Here is a 19,128-nt window from a genome sequence, read left to right as displayed (position 1 = left end):
GGAATTCTTCTGAACCTAATTCCATGTGACTTCATGCATTTGTACAGCAGAGGTAATAATTCCAGAAGAAAATAAAAACCATCAACAGCTTACGAAGATTTAATGTACATTTATTCTTACCACGTGGAACATATAGTATAAAGATTTCATACTGAATAAATGATATTCATTGAGCCAAAAAAGGGAAAGAGAGGAATTTACATGTTGTCTTAGCTACATAGTCTGAAATACAAATATGCAGAATCCATGACCAGAGAAAAGTTGTCAATGTGTACTTCATCTAGTTTATTTTTGTTGTACCAGGAGATAACAGGTTTGAGCCGTGACTGCCGCACTACGGAGCTGTGGAAAGACCAGAGGAGTGGGTCATATCGGCAGGGGACTGGAGGTCACGGACCAAACTCACAAAGTCAGCCTCCATCCCTCACCAATAACAAGTGTGAGAATAGTGACACAGACAGAGACAGACACAGAGAAAGGAAGTGTAATGTACAACATTATATATACACCACAGCAAAGCTGTATTTGAAGTTGAAAACCAGTCCTAAGAGGTGATTTCTTTTCATAAGGGTATTCATACAATCAAGGGATAAGAGGAGGTAAGGGTTGTAGGTTCTTGGTACTTTGGGGAAGAAAGCCATTTTCTGTTCAACACCAAACTAAAATGACCTCGAAACTCTAGAAGAGCTGCATCGTCAGCCTCTGTGTGAAACGGGTGTGTTACAGAATGCTTACACTCAAGAGCAGTATGGTACAGAAAATGTCCTACAATCTACTGCACACTGCACAGGCCTCCCTGGTGAAGGTGTCTATTGACAGCACTTTGTGTGCCGTCGGGCTGACTGGTGAGAATCCAACTACAGCAACTATAACCAGTAGGCCACTTGTCAGTCTGCTTCACCTCTGAACGTCAACCGGTTACGGACTCAACGTGCCCTCGAGGGGAGAGCTAGGGCACGCTGTGTCTCCCAAACTCACTGTAAACGAGACAGCAACTTTGGTTACAGTTTTTGTTTTTCAGCTATTTATTTATTCATTTATCTTCATTAAAAAGTACTTTTTCCCCCCAAGTGCAGAACAGTCTCCCAACTGTGGTGCTCTGCTCTGTGTCGTCCAGTCGGCATTCATGTTGCAAGTAGTGTCACTTTGTGGGCATCTCTCTGGTTTGTAATCCACCACAGCTCTGTGATTATCCTCCTCGAACAAGGACGGCCTGGGGAGGGCTCAGAGAATGGAATCTGAAGGATTTTCATAAATTAAAGACAGTCACTTCAACTTTCCTTGCCCTTTTACACACACAAGCCAGGTTACCGGGGAAGAGGGGATTGGGGACAAACCCCCCAAAAAGTGGAGCCACGGCTCCCTACAGCTGTCATGACTGGCCAATCAGAAAGAGTACATCACAGATAACATGAGAAACCAGCGTGTTCATTAGGGGAGACACTGACAGGTCGAGGAGTCGGGATTCGTGTAGTGTGAATTCTGAGTGGTTCTCCTCCACCTTGGCTAAGGCGTGCAGAGCCCGGGCCGCTCGCCGCATCATGTCCGGGCTTGTGGGTTCGAAGTGCATCCCCTGTAGGTGTAGTAGAGAGCTCTGGCTCTGCTGAAGCTGTGTGGCAGCCAGACTATCCTCCAGGAAGCCCAGCAAGTTGCCCACACTGCCCTTCTGAACAGCGACTGCTCGGGCTGCCATAGTATCACCCTGGGCCAGGTTGGCCAGTAGGACCACGGCCATCTCCCTGCAGACGGCAACCTTCCTGTCTCCGATTAGCCGCACCAGGTTCCCGTATAGCTTCTCTATCCGACCAAATGGTGGAGTGGCCAAAATGAGGTCCACATTGTTGTCTTGGATGCTTAATTTGCTTAGCGTCTCCAGGACCAGTCTCTGGGGTGACAAAGAACTGTGGGGGCCCAGGGTGGGGAAGGGGTCCTGGGCCTCTGCTGAGGGGCAGACGGCCCAGTGGAGAAGACCATCAAGTAGGGGCAAGCAGATGCTCTCAGGGTAGAGAGAAAGGTCCAACTGGCCTGAGATGTTCGCCAAAGTGACCAGTGTGTTCTCCCTCAGGAGCTCCAGACAGTCCCACCACCATTCATCCCTTTGGCCCATGCCCTCCTCTGAATCTTCATCTTTCTCATAGGTGAGCGGGGCCTGTTTGCGCTCAGGGTGCCTGTGGTGGAGCAGGATCAGGCGACCTAGTAGCAGCAACAGCCCTGGGTGTTTGGACATCTCGTGGTCATTGCCCGGTACAAAGGAGAGACTGCGGACAATATTAGATACACAAATGCAACGGCGGGATAAAGAATCCTGCCAGTTAGCCAGTGCAATGAGCGGCCCCTCGTCTTTACTGTGAGGCTCGTCCTCCAGGATGGTGCCAGTCTGCTTTGCCCGTGGGATGAAAACGCTGCCGGGGGAAAGAATTGACCTAATGTTCTCCAGGTGAATTGCAGCATCTCTCTCAACGGTCTTGGTCTCAGATTGTGTTTTCCTCTCGTCTTCGCTGATGGGTCTGGGGCTGGCCTTCTCTGAGGCGGCTACTTTCTCCGAGGAAGATGACTCTTTTGGCCTTTCTTCTTCGTCGTGATGCTTCCCTTTCACCTCATCATTTGGTAAAAAAATTTCCCGTGTCTCTTCTTCTGGGACTCGTCTCCTCAGCAAAGCTGGGGGCACGAGTATTCGTTCTCGAGGCTCCAAGAAGTCTTTGCGTGGTTCAAAGTGGGTCTGGATGTGTTCTGTCGAGTCTCCCCCTCCAGCACTCCAGTGAAGTAACCCACTGTCAAACTCTTGCATTTTGCCGTGATTGTTAGACTGGCCGGCCGCGAATGGGTCTTTCTTTCGTACCACCTTAAGAGGAAACTTGTCAAACTTGCTGGCCTGCTTGCGTCTCTCATGGGCGGGTAGGGATTGCAATGAGCCCGTCTGCTCAGACGAAGAACCCTTGCTCTTCTTCTCCCCGTCTTCTGCCTTCTCATCTCGACCCCGAGATTTACTGCACTGCTCCTGCTCTTGCTCCTCTTTCACGCAAGTTGGTCCGTCCATTTCTCGCTCCTCCTCTTCTTCGTCATCTTCATCCTCTTGTTCCATGTCCTCGGCCCGTGGTTCCTCTTCTGCCACGCTCTCCCATTCTTTTTTCAAGGCGTCAGGATCAAGTAATGTCCTCTGACCAAGATCTCCAACCTCATACTCCCGCAGGATGCCAAAGATTTCAATGAGGCAGCGTCTGAAATACTCAACCACCAACTCTAATAGGCCAGGCAACTGGAAAAAGAGCAGAAATATAAGAAAATATTAGACATGATCATCGTGCATACTGTACTATCATTAACGGCTCAATGTCAAGTCTCACCGTGTTCAGATCAAAGGTGGAAATACTGTTGTCGTCATACAGGAGAATGTTGATGGTATCTAAGGCCCACGTGCTCTCAGCCAATAAACCAGACTTTAATGACATCATGACTCTCCAGGCCTCTGGTGTTCCTATGGAGTCAAGAAATTAAACACTGTCTGAGCAACAACTTGAATAATAGTGTTATAATATTAATAATAACAATGATAATAATAATGTCTCAAGATGATTTTTGCCATTTATAATCTAGTCATACCGATATCTTTCATGGTGAGTCTCCGACGTGGTTTCAGGACAGGATGCGAAGCTTCTATGGATCCTGGGGGAAAAGGCATGTCTCGCCTTATTAGAGGCGACTGCACTGGAGGGGGCACTATGTGAGAAGCAGGCACTGGGGGTCCAGCCTTCTGCATCTTCATTACTCCATGCATGTAGGGAGATTTACTGGGTGATGTCCTGCTCTCCATCGGGCGGGGCATGGAGGCCGGGCTGGACACCTGTGGAATGTGGTTCTGCACACCCTGAGGGGGCGGGTAGTTGGACTGTACTGAACGAGGCATAGGTTGGCCAGGCCCAGCTGGACCATAGGGAGGCTGCCGTGGGCCCATCTGACCCCCCCACTGACCGTCATGATTCATGCGTTGTTCTGATGACATCATCTCCTCTGAACGATTCATGCCAGGGTAACCGGGTCCCTGGGGTGGGCCCCCAGGGCCACCTGGCCTGCTGGGGTAGTTCTGATAGTTCATGTCTCGCGGCCCTTGCCACATGCCTCCCTGAGGACCCTCAGGGCCTGGCTGCATCATCTGAGGGGGCATGCTGGGCTGAGCATTGGGCCCCGTCGCTCCCGGCATTCGTTCACGACCAAAGGGGAAGGGGAACTGATTGCCTGGGCCAGGTGGACGGCGATCAGAGCCAGGGTAGGGCCCACTGCCGCTGTACTGATTGTACGACTCCTGTTGTCCTGATGGGGGGGCAGCGGTGCCTCCTTGCTGTTGCTGTGGCGGTTGTGGTTGTTGTCCACTGGGGAAAGGCCCACTGTACTCCGCCTCGTGACGTTTTGATGGAGGGTAACCCCCTTCCACAGGACGCTTGTAACTCTGCACATTAAAAAAGGTGCGGATGCACAATTATTTCACACCATTTCAGTAGAAATGGTTGTAAAAAATGGGTTCCTATACCGTTAATAAACATACATTATTTTTCCAGTGTGTAGTGAGCGTTAGTGTAATGCAGATGGATCATTACCTGTTGTTGTTGTGGGTACAATCCAGGCTGCTGATTTGGGTATGAGCCAGTAGGGGGCGTTCCCGGTCCAGGATACTGATTACCATAGGAATCATGCCTGTATACATAAGGCCCCTGTCAGTCTCACCATGAATATTATGCATCTCTCACTCACTCAGCTAAGTCACATGTACAGTCAGACACATATGCGTTAAGGCATATAGTTATGAATTTACAACCATGAAAAGGCAAAGGTTATTTTTCATTTACAGCTACAAACTTAAATATCTTATACAAAACCCCATTGTGTCAGTCTCAGTTGTATCAATAGGATCCATTTGTTAATTACAAAAAGGCAAATATTGAAGACTAATACAAAACTTTTCTGTTAACTGTACCATTTAAAAGTTTGTTAAGAATACTAGCCCCCAAACTATTGAAATGGGATTCACACGTTGCAAATTTAAAGTATATTTCAATCAATGCAACTCTGCCTATGCTTACTTAACCACCTCTGCATTCAATAAGCTCAAACAAAACTGTCAGGTTTTTAGAGTAAATATTTCACCCTAGGAAGACGGCAACAATATTTTTCATGTTCATGATGTGATCATGCATTGATGAAATAGATATTCTAATAAAACTGAGGAATCTTCATACGTTTCCTGCCTTTCTGAAATATTTCAAGAACTGCCCATTATTTCATTAGGATTTGCAAAAGCGTCCGTCGACAGTAGTGTTTAAGTTTAGCAGATACAATAAGCAATGTGGAGAACTGACCGTGGCTGCTGTGGTGGGAAGCGATTTGGCGAATACATCCCCGCATCGGCATTGGCAGGCATCATCGGGTTTGGCTGAGGAGCACCGGATCCCATGTTGCCCTCTGGGCCCAATCCTTGCTCCGATCTGGGAAAAAAAAAATCACAACAGGCATGGTATGTTTTTCTTCCATATATTGCTTCTTCCAGTCAAAAAAATCATGCTACAGATCAAAATATGACAACGGGATAGTTAATGTTACAACCACAACTACAACCTTGAATACTTTGGTTGTAATTTAATGTGCTAATAGTCAAATTTATTGTCCAGTTCTTTTTTTAGCCTGACTGCTACCAGTCAGACAGGTCACAGTGGATAAATGCTTCTTTCATGGCCTGTTCTAAACAGTGTGTGATGCCAACAGTGACTTTACCAATTTGCCATGTTCTTTCGACAAAAATAGTGTTATCTGTGGTGCTTCTGCCTCACACATCACACAAAACTTTAATTGGTAAGAACAATGTTTTTGTCTCAATTTAACAGATTAGAGATATTTTGAATTTTAAACATAGACTCCAAGGTTAAATTTAGTTATTTAATTTTTGCTTAACGTTTTTTTTCCAGTACAGCATAAATCCAATGCTTGACCTTTCAATGATTACACAGAAAAAAAGATCAGAATCCACATGTCAGTGATCAACAAATCAAAATGAATCATAAATTTAAGGGAGTAATAAAATGAGACAACACAGGATTCCAATAATGATGACTACTTCATAAATAACAAGTATAAACCTCAGAGGATGAGCAGAGGCATGACAGCAAAATGTCTCATCATCGAACAATATGGTCCTTCACCCAACATTTTCATGTCACTGAATTTGAACATATTATTTGGTTCTTGTTTCTACAACATCATGAGAATCCTTGGCAATACATCATCACTTTAAAGCAAAGATAAATGTGTAAGAAGCCATGAAATTCTCACCAAGTATTGCTTGAAATTATATTATGTTTATATATTTTTTTTTTTAAATCACTCGCAAAGTTTAAAGTTTGACTTGTTTTTTTACTGACCTGCATGGGAACTTGAGTTTTTCGTTTTAATAAAAAAACATCCTGGTTATTTTTAATAGTGTAAATGACCTTCCATTCAATAATCCCTACCTCCTGTCGTAGCCTGGTCCATAAGGATACTGCTGTCTGGGCCCCATTGGCATCGTGCCCATCGCCCCAGGTGGTCCCCTGTTGAATGGAGGCTGCTGCTGCTGCTGTTGTTGTGGCGGTTGCTGCTGCTGTTGGTCGCCCACCCCGCTGTTAGGGCCCGGGTTAGCAGGTAAAAACTGCTCCCCAACTGTAAATGCATTCAAAATTAAAGCCCATTTAGGAGGGATTAACTTAATGGGTAATTATGGAGGCATTTTAGCTTTTAGGACAACATGATCTATTCAGCTATAGGCCATTCAGTGTGCCTACCTTTCCGCATGTTGGCAAAGGGGTCCTTGTTGGGTTCGTAGGTGCCCATGCGCCCCTGCATGTCTGGTGTGTTCATGCCGGACTGATAGGCGGAGTTGGGCGTCACGTTCTTCCTCGGGAAAGCAGGGTCATTTCCTTCAGAGAAGGGGTCCTGCAGGTTAACGCTACTCCTAGAGGGACAGCAGAGTTAAGTGGGGGATGGGGAATTAGGAGTAAGTGGGAGAAATAGAAGGAAAGGCAGAAAGAAATGAGGTTCTCTTATTCAAATGCCGTTTTGAAGGTAAAATTAGACGGCAATTTTTTTTTTTAAAGAGTCACCTGGACACTGGTGGCATGGGCGGCATCTGGGTATGAGGAGTGGAGGCTGGGGTTGGCGGTTTTAAGTCTCCCCCCTCGGCCATGGAGCTGCTGGTGGACTGGGGTGTCTGAGGACCCTGCAGAGAGCCTGACCCAGCTGTGGAGCAGAGGGACGCTTCAGTTTGAAATAAAGGAGGAGCAGAAAGACACGGTACATAACTTTAATGACACTCAAACGGTTTTGTATTTCTGTTGTTTGTGTTGGGATGTGTTTTACAGACTTGGAATTTCACAAAAATAAGTGTTCGACTTCAAAAAATAGTATGGATCTAACCTGGAGAGGGCGGCTGGACCTTAGCAGCTTGGTTCTTTTTGTTGTCTGCAAAAATCTCAGGAGGAGGATCCTCACCACGCTCGACTTTGCACTCAAAGGCATACAAACACTGGATGTACTGTTTCTTCAGAGAACTGGCAGCACTGCTTGATGTACCCACATTCAGGGAAGTGGCCAAATCACGCCACTTCTTATTCTTATTCACCTGAGGCACAATGAGACATAATTAGAAAATGATACAATAATGGAAAGGACAAGGTATAAATGTACTTCATTGCCATTTGTAAATGCCTTACTAACCTGTGTCATGCCTCCGATCTCTTTAACCGACATATACAGCCGGAAGAGGTCGAGGGGTTTGCGTCCTACAGCAGGCAGGTTCGTCATGCTCATGGCTTTCTCTTCAACGAAGGCCAAATAACGGTCCACCCACATCTTTCTGTCCGGCTCAGGCCCCAACTCATACAGGCGTGTTATCTTTTCATTGGTTGTGGTGGAAGAATTGGACTTCTGTTTTGTGCAAAAAAAACGCAAGAAGGCAATTTTAAAGCACAGTGGAAATTCAACAAATGCACCAAAAGAAGACATTTGACACTGTAAGACTTTCACAAATACTATTATTACAAAATACAGTATAATAAACAGGTTACCTTGGATTTAGGTTCTGGCTTGGGCGTTACACTCCCATCTACTTTGTTATTCATCTTATTGTTCGTCTCTGGACTGGGGGCCATACCTGAGACACAAGGAGTGAGATTGGAAATTGAATGGCAGTGAAATTACTACATAAAAAATAAAAAAAGAGAAAAAGGCTCGGTTCAGTGATCCATGTACAACTTACCACTCGAGTTGTTGGCCATGTTTGGCCCCATAGGATAAGGTGATCCGCCTTGTGTGTTCATCATTCCAGGCATGTTGTTTATGGGAGGGCCATAAGGCGGACCGGACCCCATCATGCCTGGAGACATGTTGGGGTAACCAGGCATCCTGAATGGAGAAGAAAAAAATATGAGAATCTAGTTTACGCAACAGTTAAAGGAAAAGTAAATAAAGTCATGGTACAGCCATCGCATATTTAAGCCTACGTGAGAATGAGGTAAATAACAGGAGGCACTTAAGGGTCCAACATCAACCAACCTGCTGTGCATGGAGTTGGTGGCAGGGTGCTGCATGGCCGCTGGGTCCTGGGACTTTCTGTTCATGCCAGGAGGTGGACACATTCCTGAGCCTACCTGGGGTGGCATGTTGCCCATGTTAGCAGGCATGTTGGGGCCCATGTTGGGACCCATGTTGGGACCCATGTTGGGTCCTATGTTTGGGCCCATGTTGGGGCCCATGTTGGGGCCCATGTTGGGGCCCATGTTGGGGCCCATGTTGGGGCCCATGTTGGGGCCTATGTTGGGGCCCATGTTGGGGCCCATGTTGGGGCCCATGTTGGGGCCCATGTTGGGGCCCATGTTGGGGCCCATGTTGGGGCCATAGGGACGGGCCCCCATTTGATTTGGAGGCATCCTTCCTGGAGGTATGCCAGCATATGGTGGCCCCCCACCTTGTCCTGCCATAGGGTTCATTGGGCCCATGCCTGGACCAGGGTAGTTGGCGTTGGGCATGTTGCCATAGCCAGGCTGACGGGGATAACCTAAGGATGATATTACAAAAAAAAAAATCAATTAATGTAATCACTTGGCTCCAGTTGTAAACTGCTCTGGGGAAGAAAAAAACCACCCAAACGTTTGTGTTCAACATTAAAAGAGAATTGTTACAGCTATGACAAAGTCTATTCCAATGCAGCAGTACAAGGCAGACTTTTTCCCTCTTGTGTGCGAACACAGAGAGCTATGCACCCTGAGCAACAAGCCTTCGTCACAGTCTCGGCTCTACTGACAGGAGGCTCTGCTACGTCAGCTGACTCTCTGCCTCACAGCTATAAATAGCCACAACAGAGTCGGAGGGAGGGACCAGTGGTTGCATGGTATTCCTACTGGGCAGGGACATATATTCCACAGGTTTGTCTACTGGTTAATGTGTATAGGAGATAACTTTACAAACACAGTAAATAAGGTGGAAAACTTTCATAAATCAAGAATCAAGCCAAAGAAGGGTCTCTTGAAAAATTTCAAATAATCTTTTCACAATGTCATAACAAAAAAAAGGCAAACCCTGACAGCAATGATTCAAAAGTACTCGCCTTGGGGGCCATACTGTGCCCCTTGTTGCCCGTAGCCAGCAATGGAGTTGTTCTGCTGATATGGGGCCATCGCAGGATGTATCTGTCCTCCTGAGGACGGTCGCGGCGAAAGTGCAGAGGCCGACTGGGGGGAGCCATAAGGGGGCATTTGAGGGTTTCTCTGCATAAACCCTGAAAGCGGGAAAGAGAGATGAGATGATATATTCCTTTATTCGTCCCACAATGGGGAAATTTGGGAAAGGGAGACTTTGATGCTACAGCAAACACTCCCGACATCTTAAGCTCTGTGAACACTTTTGCATTTAGACTACAGTATACCTCTTTCCTGGGCCATAGGAGACTGGCTCATTGTTGGATGTAGGCTCCCATCTGACTGCACACTTGACGGCCTGGGAGGCATCTGGGTCCCTGAGCAATAAATGTTTAACTTAAGTTAATGGGAGCTCAAAAGGGTATTGAGTTTTATGCCAAGGGTTTTCATGTGACTAACATGGGTATTTGAACTGAGGACGAAGGCAGATTTCCATTCTTGATCAATCAAAAAAAAACACCACAACATTTATCATACAAAGTTTTGGCAAAAAGAGAATCCAACAAGCAAACTGAATGTTGGCATATTCTGAATAGGATGTTAGGAAATATTACTCAATTTCCAAATGTGCTCTTGGCAGAAATAATTTAATTTAATAATTTAAGTTGTTATCTGTTTTGTGGGTGGACAAAAGCACCTTCCAAACTTTTGCAAAGGAACAAGAAAAAAGGGCACAAATATGGTGATTAGCATTTGGCTGTTTTTCTTCTTCTTTCTTTCTCTTATTGTCACTCTTGCACAATTTTTAACATCTTTAACCCTGGATGAGTCCCAACAAATGTATATTTTGTGACAATTGACCCAAGACTCCAAAGTGACTAAGGAATCCAAACGTATCGAACTGGGATTCAAGGAACAATTTCATTATGAGTGAAACTACTTTTTTCTAACTTAAACGCTCAGGAAAATCTGAGTTTAATAATTTGAGAATAGAAGTCACGCATAACAATTTTGTTGTTTAGGTCTTCTACTAAAACATATTGATTAAATTCAAGAACCCTAGTAATTTGACATTGCTATTTGACAATCCACAATGCATCCACGACTGATCGTATGTCTCCTTTCAGTGAGTGAGGGATCGGCCCACCTGGCATGTTGGCAGGTGACAGTGGTCCTGTGCGGGGTGTGCTGGCGCTGGCAGGGGAGCCAGCTGGGGAAGGAGAAGGCCCCCCCCTGATGCCTGGCAGGTGGGGAGACGTGTGTGGAGAGAAAGGCGACTGAGCCGGGTTACTTTGCTCGCCCTGGCTGCTGGACACACCTGATGTACTCACGCCGGGACTCAGGGCGCCCTCCGTACCTGTAGGCAGGTCATCGATGGAGCCCGACAGGTCCTGAAAAAAATTTGGGTCGAGCAGAAACAACAAAGTCAACAAACATGGTATGAGAGAAGGTTAAAACAACAATTTAAAATATTTATTATGGATTCAGACGATTCAGCATTTTTGCTGTCTGTTTAGATTCATCGTAACTATTATTAATGAGGTAATTTTTGTTTCATCCACTGGCTGCAGTCAGTTTTCTTTTTAAAGATTAAAGTGACGTACAAACACACACACACCCCCAGAGGCCTTTTTTCCTCATTTATTCCTTTCAAAGAAAATGTAAAAAAAAACAAAACTAGTGTACATTAGTGCAGATGGTTGTCATGGTTACGAAGGTTTGTAGGATGCGAGCTGAGTCAGCTTGTAGCAGCAGCCGTGCCATGTGATTTAATACACAAACAAACTCTCTTGTATTCATCTCAGATCTACCCATTTACACACTTTCTCCACACAGCTGCCTCAACAACCACTAACAGGCAGCAGCACACAGACTAAAATCATCAAGGGACAGTGAGCACAGCAGCCGCCACACAGGCACACGGCATAATGAGCGCTTTCAAAACATTAATAGCGGACATTCAAAATTACAAAATGTAACAAGCCAGACAATGTCGTATTTGTGATAAATAGTAAAATGAATATGTCCTGTGACCTTAAAACTACAACACACAAATAGAATGTAACACGCAAACAACAGGGGTGAAAAGCAAAAGCAGTGTAAAAAAAAAGAGAGCTCTTAATGTTCCAGCCATGATATAACAAGCATAACTGACCGGAAGGCTGGAGGGGCGGCCTTGGCTGTCCTCTGGGCCGGATTTAGGCTGAGTGGATGGCGGGGCGTTGGACTGAAATGAGTCCTGGGATACCTCCTAAAAGACAAGAGAACATGTGCTTAAGTGTTCTGCCCGAGATACAGAAACGCATGCACGTGAACACACAGAAAGAAAATGAAACATGATGAATAAACATGATGAAGATCCAGCACAGGGGGCAGTACCTGCTGTGGTGGAGGAGGAAAGCGCTGAAAAGGTGACTGTTGTGCTTGCTGCTGCGGGTTCTGTGGGTACGCAGCAGGCTGGCCCTGTGGGTGTTGGCTGTGTCCCGATGGCTGCTGTGGAGGCTGGGACTGTGCCTGCTGTTGCTGCGAGGGAGGCTGCGGAGGCCCCTGTGTAGATCCAGGGTAGCTAGACTGTCCCTGTGATCCAGGGGGAGCCTGAGAACTTGGCTGCGGCGGGGCCTGACTGGGAGGACCCTGCTGTTGGGCGTAGGGAGGCTGGCCAGGCTGTGGGGCTGAGGCTTGAGAATAAGGTGGCTGAGATTGTGGGGGCCCTTGGGATGGGCCTGGCAGTGGCCCCTGGGGCTGTGGGGGCATGTGGGGCTGCTGATATGGTGGTCCTCCCTGGGTGTGAGGAGCAGAAGTTGGCGCAGGGTGGGGTTGCCCTGGGTAAGGTGTCTGGCCACCCGGTTGTCCCGGTGGGGGCTGTGAGTAGGGGGTTTGCTGCTGGCTTGGATGAGGAGCCTGGCCAGGCTGGCCGTAATACTGTGCCTGGCCCTGAGAGCCATAACCTCCTGCTCCCTGCGGTCCATAAGATCCCATCTAAACAGAACACACAAACACATAATACTTAAAACACTGACGCGGATAAAAACTTAGTTCTGAACAAGAGAAATCAAGTGATGTACCTGTGGACCATATGGCATGGTACCCATATTTCCAGGGGTTCTTCCTTGCATTCCCACTGGGTATCGCTGGGGACCTGGAGAGCCATAACCCTGGCCTGGGTAACCGGGTCCCTGTTGTGGACCTGTGGGGGGCCCCTGCTGTGACTGCTGACCGTATGGACTGCCTGCAACATATAGTTGGCCTCTCATTTTCCCCATTGGATCCATGGGACCAGGTGGCTGCACGGAGTAAGAACATCAGGAAATGAATTAAATTAATTACCAAACAACATACGATAATTCTAAATAACAAGTGCTGCAATGCACAAATAGCCCCCCTGAATCTTATATCGATTAATTATGACAATAGTGTTTTCTTCAAAGTCCATAGAATAATTGCCCGCAGTGCGCTGCTTTTGAAGGATTTAACCTGTAAAAACAAACTTCAGTGGATACGGTAACTGTCCTTCTATTCCACCTTATTTCCCACGGTCATTACCCTGATTTTTTTTTCACCTCACTTTGCCATAGTTGCGGAAGTCAACAGAGCTATATATATCTACTTTCAAATGGAGGGCAGTCTGCCCAATCTTAAACATATCCCAGCTGTGCTCCTGTTTTGAGCCTGGTCCAAGTAGCTCTTTCCCCCCAGAGAAGGCAGTTTGGCTCTGGATGAATGACATCAGAGATGAAGGAAGTACTTTCACAAACAGCCGGAGAGCGTGAAAAATGTACAGGAGCATACTCTGTCTGTAACCCAACGGTTAGTATAAACATTCTTCATGTAAAAAGAAATGGGTGCTGTGTCTAAATTTTTAGTGCCTTCAACTTACCGCTACACTAAACTGGAATGTTTAATTTAGGATCCAATTATTACCTGGCCTCCACCCAAACTATTTGGAATAAAAAAGACCGGAATTTCATGATCTACTAGAAATACCTAAAGAATATCCTCAAGTGAATTCCCACATGTGCACTTCTGGTGAGAGGAGCCTCCTTGGCGTAACAACAGCCTTTTACAAAAGGTATGCAAAAATGCCTTATGTGACATTTTGCAGATCCCAGATAATGAAGTGAAATAAATAGGAGTAGCACATGGCTAATCTGCATAAGACAGAGAGGAAACTCCCTTGGTGGGTGAGAGATGGTGGACTGCCTCCTGATTGGCTTGGGGGGAGGACTGAGGGGGAATTCTTTGCAGTCACACAGTCAAACTTGTGTGGCATGCAAGACATAGGCTGTCACACACACACACACACACACACACACTCACACACTCAAACCTGCATTTTGACAGTGTATCAAATTACAATATGACATAACAAAAGGCGCCCATCAGTCAACGACTGTGCTCATCATGGATAACAAATGTGTGTATGTGAATCAATAACAAGAATACTAATGGAACAGCAGACAATGTCGTAAGACATTATGTCATCAACAGTCAATGGTGGTGGTGATGATGATGATGCTGCTGCGTGTGTTTATTTTTGTTGCACAGAAAAACAACAACAACAACACACTACCTGGCATACAATGACGCAGGCTGCATTTGTGCGTCAGGTATGAGCACATACATCGTCCATCAAGCTACTTGGGATTAATTCTGGTGAGAAAAAATTAAAAACCAAGCTGCATGATAGAACCGAGCATTGGTATTCGTATGAATATTAATCTTTTTTTGGGACACATTTGCCAAAAGATCAAATAAGTATTTCTCCAAAAGAATCACGCAATATCTATGCCCCCAAGCTGTGGCATCACCACACGTCTGATTGAATGGTGGAAAGTGGAGCTGAGCAGAGGGAGCGAGGCAGGCAGGCCGTGTACCTCTCCACCGGCCCTGCGACGAGTTAATGCCGCTCGCTCTTATCGCCAACTGTTGCCTCGCATCACATGTAATTATAAATGGCCATGAGCAGCGGGTGAGCAGCCAATCAGATTTCGGCTAGCATGTCAACCCAAGACCAACTGTCTCCTGGCTCTGACAGCAGGATTTTACCTCCACAATTCAAATCCCAGTGCAAACGGCGACCTGCTGCCTGCAGAGCTGGCTGCCTGCAGGCAGCAGCGTGTGCATGGGGGGGGGGGCTGCCCGGCTGCACCGGGCAAACGCGTTGAATTAAAACGACGAAATGATGTGGCGAAAACGCCAAACCGTTGACGCGAGTGTTTTCCTTTCAATGTACCACGAGGCGTTCCGACCGGACCGGCGCGGAGCGTTTCGAGTAGCCGTTAGAGAGGCTGCTCCGACGTGCAACCGTCACGGCCCCGGAGTAACCGCTCGTCGGGCGAAGAAAAACAACACATACGAGCGCGTAAAAGCCGCTTTCACAATCGGACGTGTGTAATAGCACGCTGGCCTCCGTGTGCCCGGCTCTTTTAAATGCGCGTACAAACACAATTCAACGGTTAATGCGAGCGGCGGAAAGAAGCTATCGCGCAAGAAGAAGAAGAAAAAAAAGCGCTGCTCGGCGAGGATCTTTGCGCCCATTTACCCAAGTCGGGGCCTTGTCGGGCTCCGCGGCGCGTCCCTCCGTCGATTCAACAACTTATGTGTCCCCCCCCCTCAACCCCCCGAGCGGGTAAAACCGCCGCGCAGCTAGGAACCCTCCCGACGGTTGTCTAAAACACTCTTCCACCGTGTCTGGTGTGAGGTGTGGGGGGGGGGGGGGAGACAGCGCACAGGCACAGGCAGCCATTTTAGAGTCTTTGCGAACTCCTAGCAGACAATGGCTGGCCTAGCCGCGTCGTGCGCTAGCTAGGAGGAGGGACGGGGACGCGCTCCAGCCCTCGACCGTGTTCCCTGGACCCGCGGGACTTTACCTGGTTCCTAACCAGCGGCTGCCCGGCGCTCCCCGGGCTCATGGGCGACGGGTGGTGGCTTCTTTGTTGCCAGCCCGGATTGCTGCCTGCGTACTGGCCGCCACTGCTCAGCTCCGCTGGTCCCTTACTAGCAGCCTCCTGGCTACTGTAGTCGCCCGGCGGGTAGTTGGGATATCCCCGCGTGGAGCTCGGGGACGTCAGGAGCTTGTTGAGCGTCGGCGTGGACGTGGGCTGCGGGTTGCCGATGTTATATCTCTGGTTACTGTAAGATCCGGCCATCGCCGTGGGTCCTCCCGCTGGTGGCGGCGGCGGCTGCTGCTGCTGCTGCTGCTGCTGCTTAGCTGGCTGCCCCCCAGCTGTCGGCGCCTGGGTACTGCGAGGGGAGTTCACGGCGTACGCCTGGCCGGGATACGGAGTCCTGTTCGGGAACGGGTTGTAGTTGTTGAACTGGTGGTTCGCGAAGCCATGCTCGTGCGAATTGGGCTGGTACGGGTCCATCATGTTGCTCGACTGCACGACCGGACCCGCAGCAGCTGCCATGCCAGGGCTTTGTTGTCCGCCATGTTGATGAAAAGGGGCCCGGCCGTAGTGCTGGCTGTATCCGTATGAAGGTGGAGGAAACGCGGCGCCGTGGTGATGCACCAAACCGGGATGATTATTTCCCTCCGGTCCGACAGAGTCATTCTGGTTATTATTGTTAGCCCTGGGCGGGTTCCCATTCCCGTTCTTCATCTCAGGTTCCCCTCCTCCCCCTGCATTTCCACCCTCGGCCCCGTCCTGCAGATCCCCCCGGCCCGGCGATCCGCTGTCCAAGCCCGGCTGCTTTTTGTCTGACTGCTTCTCCCTCGGTACCGACTCCTCCTTGGGGTCTCGATCCGGCTTTTTGAGTTCGGAAGGCGGGCTAGTGTTCAGAGTGGCGGCGCTGGCGACCTGAGCGGCCATGATATACCGCCCCCCCCCACCACCACCACCACCACCACCTCTCTCTCCCTCTCTCGGCGAGTCAGTCACAATCACAAGCTAGCATTGAATATAAATAATTGTTTATAACCATTTATCCTTGTGCCGACTCATTCTCACACCGGCCCGACTCCGGCGGCCATCCCCCCGGTTCCGGCTCCGCAAATGAGTTAGAGAGATGATGGAGGCTCCATACAATGCGTAAAACAGCGACAAAAATTGTTGTGGGAGTTGTGTTACTGAGCCCGGGCAGCGGCAGGGAGCGAACCCAACCAACACGAGGCTCCGCTACATACAGCCATTTTACTGAGCCGCACGGACGGCTGCAAAACACGGACCGGATCCCGCCTCCCCACAGCGGAGCGGACTCTTCGGTCGCGCAGCCTCACATTCTCTCTCTCTCTCTTCTCCTCCTCTCCCCCCCCCCTCTTCTTCTTACTTATGTGGAATATTTTCTCCACATGAAGACAAGTCTAATGTTCTCAAAACTCTAATACTTATTTAAACGTTGTGTTACTAAAATATTTATTTATATAAAAAACTAATTTACAATCCAACGTAAAAACAGAAGCTGTGCATTACAATTATGTTAAATGCATGATTGTATGTGCAAGGTGAGAAACTGATTAATTAATGAAATATATTTTTTAAGTGTGTGTGCGTGTGTGTGTATGTGCGTGTGCGTGTGTTTGCATGGATGTGGATGCAGTTTGCACACGTAAAAGCAGCTCTAATGCAAACACCTACGTGGAAATTAAATGGATAGAATATATTTCTATAGAATATATAGAAAATATTTGCATAGAGTTCATTTAGCCTGGCTTTTTTGTAATAAAGTTATGACCCTTTACCTAAATAAATAAAACAATGTGGAGCTAATTTCCATATCTATAAATGTATAATGATTTTAAAATAATAATAATAATAATCTGCCTGTATGTATGTTTTGTTGGTTATTTCCCACCAGTGATTCTGAGACGTATTCAGGCGAGCTAAGGCAGCATACACAGGTTTTTCCAGAGCAGAAGGAGGAAGCCTTGCAGCAAACGAGACTACCAATGCACATTCTCTTCTATTCCCTCCCCTGCCTGCTGCCTGCTCCGCTCTGCTCTGCGCTCCTCTACCACCCCCTCTCCTCTCCTCTCTGTCTGTCTCTCACTCCAAGCAGAAACACTCTTCTGCTGAGTGTGGGGGGATGGGCGCACAGGCTCCAGCTCTCTCTCCCTCCCTCTCGCTCTCTCTCTCACCCTACTAACATTGAACTACGCCGTGCAGTAGAGAAGAAAAAAACGACCTTATCTACCAGACAGAGGATGCATGAACAGTTTCAAAGTCTCCCAACAATTAGAAAAAAATGGGGCATTTGCACCCCCCACCCCCCTCCATTCTCAGTCAAATGAAGCAGACATTTTTTGGCATCAACAAAACGCATAGGGTGTGAGTGTGCACACACAGCATTGAGCAGGGGTGGGATGGTAATGAGAAGTGTGTGTGTGTGTGTGTGTGTGTGTGTGTGTGTGTGCGTGTGCGTGCGTGCGTTGGTGTGTATGTGTTTTTTTTTTCTTCTTTTCGTTTAATAATGCAATACAAAGGCATGGTAAGGTTTATGAGGCGTTTAATTGTTCGAATTTGTATTGAAAAGAATTCGGGTTTGGGCTGTGTAAGAAGAACGAGATAGCCTTTCGGTTTATTTTCTCACTCACTCTCTCGACACACACACACACACACGTATCTACCTCTAGGGGGCTTACAGGGGAGGAAAATACAGGAAGTAGCAGCGAGGAGACATACTTGATCACATGTACAAACATCGGACCACAATTTAACATTCTGCCTGACACACCCCCCTAATGCGCCGAGAGCAGCCGTGGTGCACATATACATTTCCCAGCCACATCACAGCACCAGCACAGGGTTAATGTAATTTCCCACAATAGCGCGAGCACGCAAAGTGGATCACGCTTTATTTAAGGCTGACTACATCCCTGCGTGCGCGCACCCAAAGGGCCGTTTGTGTTAAAAAAAAAAGAGTGTTTGGTTTATTTTTATTTTAGTGAATAAACATGTGGCATGTTGGGCGACACGGTGAAGACAGAAGCACAACAATAAGAGCAGCTCAACAATTCGTCTCGTCCAAGTCACAGCAGAGTTTTTAGTTGCTTTTAGAAACACACAGCTCTTCCATCGCAGAGACCAGACACAGGGCCAGTTGTGCAGAAACACAGATTTAATGTGGCTTCCTCTCCCCGCCTGACTTAATTTTTCTGCTCGGCGTCTGGGAAAAGGTGGAGCAGACTTTTTGTTGTGGATCTGGGCGATGGGTTTGCAAGCACATGCGACACCTGCTGGACGAGAAGAAGGCCCGACTTCCGATGACTGTGACTTGTGGCCAAAGTCACCGACTTGTGATTGTGATGTTTAATGTCGTTTTGTCATTAAATATGATCTGTGGACATCGTGTAGCGAATGGAATAGCATATTTGTTTTCCATTTTACACTGCATCAACTTTTTCACAGACCTGAAAGCTCTGGAAAAAGGGGAGACTGTTATGCGCCACAATAACCATAATCTATTCTTGACATGAAACTACATGTGGCACAGTATTGTTTATAACAGGGAATATTCAGAGTCTGAGTCTGAG

At 47.5% G+C, this 19,128-nt stretch overlaps 1 protein-coding gene across 5 annotated transcripts; it reads right to left on the bottom strand.

Annotated features, from left to right (window-relative positions):
- Nucleotides 1-94: 94 nt before the first annotated feature.
- On the bottom strand, nt 95-16,804 carry arid1aa (AT rich interactive domain 1Aa (SWI-like)). 5 transcript variants are annotated; one of them, XM_047336316.1, is made up of 21 exons: nt 15,527-16,804; nt 12,722-12,940; nt 12,036-12,635; nt 11,812-11,907; nt 10,804-11,047; nt 9,944-10,033; nt 9,626-9,796; nt 8,763-9,076; nt 8,575-8,702; nt 8,279-8,424; nt 8,088-8,173; nt 7,738-7,947; nt 7,438-7,642; nt 7,125-7,278; nt 6,807-6,976; nt 6,498-6,684; nt 5,352-5,477; nt 4,593-4,689; nt 3,601-4,444; nt 3,345-3,475; nt 95-3,256 (listed from the first exon to the last, which is right to left on the bottom strand). In XM_047336316.1, the coding sequence occupies exons 1-21, from the start codon at nt 16,466-16,468 to the stop codon at nt 1,373-1,375; spliced, it is 7,044 nt and encodes a 2,347-aa protein (XP_047192272.1). In that variant the 5' UTR covers nt 16,469-16,804; the 3' UTR covers nt 95-1,372. The 5 variants fall into 5 exon arrangements, with proteins under 5 accessions (XP_047192272.1, XP_047192274.1, XP_047192264.1 ...); XM_047336318.1 differs by having other exon boundaries at nt 8,775-9,076; XM_047336308.1 differs by having other exon boundaries at nt 8,575-9,076.
- Nucleotides 16,805-19,128: the final 2,324 nt, after the last annotated feature.

This window comes from Scophthalmus maximus, chromosome 1 (genome assembly GCF_022379125.1).
Source record: "Scophthalmus maximus strain ysfricsl-2021 chromosome 1, ASM2237912v1, whole genome shotgun sequence".
In the NCBI taxonomy this organism is placed as follows: Eukaryota; Metazoa; Chordata; class Actinopteri; order Pleuronectiformes; family Scophthalmidae; genus Scophthalmus; species Scophthalmus maximus.
This window is presented reverse-complemented; position numbering and strand designations above follow the sequence as displayed.

Bases quoted from the DNA above. Each gene is read 5' to 3' on its own strand.
- arid1aa (XM_047336308.1), bottom strand. From the start codon at position 16,468: ATGGCCGCTCAGGTCGCCAGCGCCGCCACTCTGAACACTAGCCCGCCT. The intron at 8,425-8,574 runs GTTGGTTGATGT...TTCTCCATTCAG, and splicing joins ACCAACTCCATGCACAGCAG to GATGCCTGGTTACCCCAACA. The intron at 3,476-3,600 runs GTATGACTAGAT...TTGACTCCATAG, and splicing joins ACTCACCATGAAAGATATCG to GAACACCAGAGGCCTGGAGA.